Consider the following 3,952-nt stretch of genomic DNA (forward strand, 5'->3'; position numbering starts at 1 on the left):
CTGTAATATTGTATGCATCTATATGGTTTGTTGGTAGTCGGGAATAGCATTATGGATGGTACTTGGCTGGCATTAGGTGCTAGCCGCATTCAGGTTTTTGGTGGAATCGAACAGCACCCACCTCCAGCGGTCAGTAGTACATAGATAATAGACAGAAACGTTTCGCAAAGGCTCTGCAAGCCAGATGCTGTAATATTGTATGCATCCATATGGTTTGTGGGTAGTCAAGAATAGCATTGTGGTACTTGGCTGGCATTGGGCGCTAGCTGCATTCGGGTTTTTGGTGGAATCGAACACCATCCACCTCCAGCGGTTAGTGGTAAGTAGAAAATAGGTAGAGACGTTTCACAAAGGCTCTGCAAGCTAGATTCTGTAATATTGTATGCATCCATATAGTTTGTGGGTAGTCGGGAATAGCATTATGGTACTTGGCTGGCATTAGGCGCTAGCTGCATTCGGGTTTTTGGTGGAATCAAACACCATCCACCTCTAGCAGTCAGTAGTAGGTAGATAATAGACAGAAACGTTTTACAAAGGCTCTGCAAGCTAGATTCTGTAATATTGTATGCATCTGTATGGTTTGTGGGTAGTCAGGAATAGCATTGTGGTACTTAGCTAGCATTAGGCGCTAGCTGCATTTGGGTTTTTGGTGGAATTAAACACCATCCACCTCTAGCTGTCAGTAGTACATAGATAATAGACAGAAACGTTTCACAAAGGCTCTAAAAGCCAGATTCTGTAATATAGTATGCATACATATGGTTTGTGGGTAGTCGGGAATAGCATTATAGTACTTGGCTGGCATTAAGCGCTTGCCGCATTTGGGTTTTTAGTGGAATCAAACAGCACCCACCTCCAGCAGTCAGTAGTACATAGATAATAGACAGAAACGTTTCGCAAAGGCCCTGCAAGCTAGATTCCGTAATATAGTATGCATACGTATAGTAGGTAGTTAGGAATAGCATTGCGCACTTAGTAAGGCGTGCTAGCCGCATTAAGGCTTTTTCTTGCATAAGCTAAGGAGGGGTCATATAGGAGGCGAGTCAACAAGGTAGTAAGATCCAAACAAGGTGGATTAAATAAGTGTATTGTAAGGTCTAAGGAGCTCAATAGAGCTCTGAGCTAACTATATACTGTACAAGATAGGAGCTATGCCTAATAAGTAAATAGTGCAGTACATGGGTATGATATCGCGTGAGACACGTGCGACACTAACTACAGGATATAGAGCACAAAGGGGTAAGCAACCGCATGCTGCAAGAGCTAGGGTGGGTGGTAGTAGTGCGTAGAAACTGAGATAGTCCACAAAATAGTAAATTATCCCTCCGCAGTGTAGAAGACTTACTGCAGATGCGCAATAAGTTAATGTCTCTTTAGAAAACTCTAGCAAGGTTAATTAGAATAATATTCCACAGTTACAATAGCATATAGGTTAAGCGTTGCTTAGGTATTATTAGGGAGAGATAATAGTAAGATCTATAAAATAATTAGCGTAGCCACAGTGTAAACCTATAGGCGGGAGATAGCCAAAGGGAAGAGAAGAAGGAGGGGGAGGGTGAGGGGGTAGAAAGAAGAGGAGGGGGGGGTTTTAGTATAAGTACTAGTATGTATTGCTAAACCCCCTCTCTTTATCCGCTCCTTAACATGTATATACGTAGTAGCACACGTGACAGGTAAATTCACTATAATAGAGCATGCGTTATAATGTAAAATGCGCTAAACCCTATACAGGATACTCTTTTAAAATTAACGTAAAACAATTATTACATTTTTAGTTAAGGTTTTTATTTATAGTCTTAACGTGTAGCTGAACAGCTTGGCATAGGTCTAGCTAACGTGTAGGATAAGGAGATAGCTAGGGGGTAGAGGGGGGGTTTTAGTATAGGTACCTACTTGTCACCGCTAATGCACTAACCACATATAGGCTTAGCACGCGCGCTAGCCATAAACAACTATTTGCGACCTCATAAGCTCTTTTCACCTCTACAATCCACTACTCTCCGCTCCAGCAGCAGAAGCAGCAGCAGCGACGACGGCGACGACGACGACAACGACAACGACAGGTGCAATTTTGGCGAATTTAAATAATTTCAACTAAAAGAGCAATTGTAAGTTATTTACAGGCTAGCGCTAACTAGCGTGGTGTACTAAAGTTCTAATTAGCTAATTCTAGCAAGTGTGGCGTTTTCCCTAAGTCCCTTCGAGGCGGTACCTATCCCGAAAGCCCCCCCCCTCCCCTCCTCTCCATATCCTCCACCCCTATTTGCCGCCCGCTGCAGTGGAAACAACCCATTGCACTCCAACAAACCTGCCTAGGAACTAGCCAGAAACAGCCAAGTCTACTATTAGGGCCAGGCCCCTAAGATTTAGTAGGTGTTTTCTATATTTACTAGACTTTTTATTCTAGTATGCCTAGGCTAGAGCTAATACAGGGGAAAGAGAAGGTTTAGCTTTATATACTAGTACCTAAGGCTAAACCTCTTTCCCCTTTAGTACTTATCCCTGTCTCCTCTCTAATTAGTGCTTATGCCTAACTCTTTACCCTACTACATATCCTGCATATTTTATAACATTATTAAGTTCTCTAGTAAACTTATAGCTGTTTAGGTTTAGGCTTAGCTAACATTATAACAGGGTTATAGATCTAAGTGCATCTTCTAGCTATAGTCAGGCAGAGCCTAGGGAGTAGCGTGGTTAGATCTAAACCTGCAGCCTTTTACTATATCTAGACACTAATTCTATATCCTAGTTAGCTTCTCTAATTTGCTATTCCTCTAAGTTTTAAGATTACTATAAAGTTAAACTAGATCCTGCTATAGACGCATTCTTTAAGAACAAACAGCTAGAGAAGTAAGCCTAAGCTAAAGCTATTAAAAAGTCTATTACTAACAAGCTTGCTAAATTAGACTAAAACTTAAAAGACATTAAAGTAGTTAGGCAGAACACTAAGACTAGTAAAATTATTCTATATGCAGCTACATAGAGTATTACACAGTTAGCTCTGTATTTTAATGCAACCTAGGGCAAGCTTCTAGACGTAATTAAGAGTAATTATAAATTCTATAAGGCAACTAGTTAACTCTAGCGCGCCTATTTTTCCTACTTTAGCAACGCTAAAGGACCTAACCTGCAGACAGTTCTTAACACTATTGCAGATAACTAACGCTAAAGGACTTATTATTTTAAAGGTACACTAATAAAGTTCTATAATTTTAAAATGCTGTTAAAAGTTAAGATGTATGCTTCTACACTAAAAGTAGTTATGTTTAACCTTTTTAAATAAGCTAACAGGCCCTTTTATAGTTACAGTATTCTTAAGACCTTTGTCCCTAACTAGGCATAGAATCTTATTAAGTGTTTTAAGCAGCTTAGTAGCTAGGCTAAGAAACAAGCAGCTAACTCTAAGCCTTATAGTAGCAATTACATTACTGCAGATACTATTGCAGCTAATGCCTTAAATCCTAAGATCTTGCGTGTAGGAACTCTAGAAGCTTACGCTAGACTAACCTAGTTAAGGAGGAGTGGCTGCGCTAAAGCTGTAAAACAGATTAAGGCGCTTAGCAGTAAACAGGTCCCTAAGGAATACACTGTCCACTCTACTAAGCTAAAAGAAGCACTTAATGTATTTAAGCCTAGTCTAGGTTCTAATTCTAATTTATATTTACATTTAGATTTAGATTTAAAATTAGATTTAGATTTAGATTTAAATTTAGATTTAGATTTAGATTTAGATTTAGATTTAAATTTAAATTTAAATTCTAATTCTGGCACCGCATTAGATAGATTAAGGGAGGACGAAGAGGAGGCACCCGCGCGCAATATCCTAGGCGGCAGAGACAGCAGTAGCAGGGTGGCGCGTCCAACTTTCCAGAAAGGACATAACCATAGTTAGAGTAGAGACTATACAAGGAAGAAGAGAAAAGCTGCTTTAGTAATGCTATTGTCCTTCTGC

At 39.8% G+C, this 3,952-nt stretch overlaps 1 protein-coding gene across 1 annotated transcript; it reads left to right on the top strand.

Annotated features, from left to right (window-relative positions):
* Window positions 1–12: 12 nt before the first annotated feature.
* BDR25DRAFT_362428 (uncharacterized protein) lies at window positions 13–2,316 on the top strand (the record flags this gene model as incomplete). The annotated part of the gene is made up of 10 exons (XM_033696567.1): window positions 13–129; window positions 181–223; window positions 267–319; window positions 418–495; window positions 591–604; window positions 633–678; window positions 748–765; window positions 834–861; window positions 1,925–2,063; window positions 2,178–2,316. 10 exons carry the CDS (start codon window positions 13–15, stop codon window positions 2,314–2,316), a joined length of 675 nt encoding a protein of 224 aa, XP_033540703.1.
* Window positions 2,317–3,952: the final 1,636 nt, after the last annotated feature.

This window comes from Lindgomyces ingoldianus (assembly GCF_010093535.1).
Source record: "Lindgomyces ingoldianus strain ATCC 200398 unplaced genomic scaffold BDR25scaffold_54, whole genome shotgun sequence".
NCBI classification, from domain to species: domain Eukaryota; kingdom Fungi; phylum Ascomycota; class Dothideomycetes; order Pleosporales; family Lindgomycetaceae; genus Lindgomyces; species Lindgomyces ingoldianus.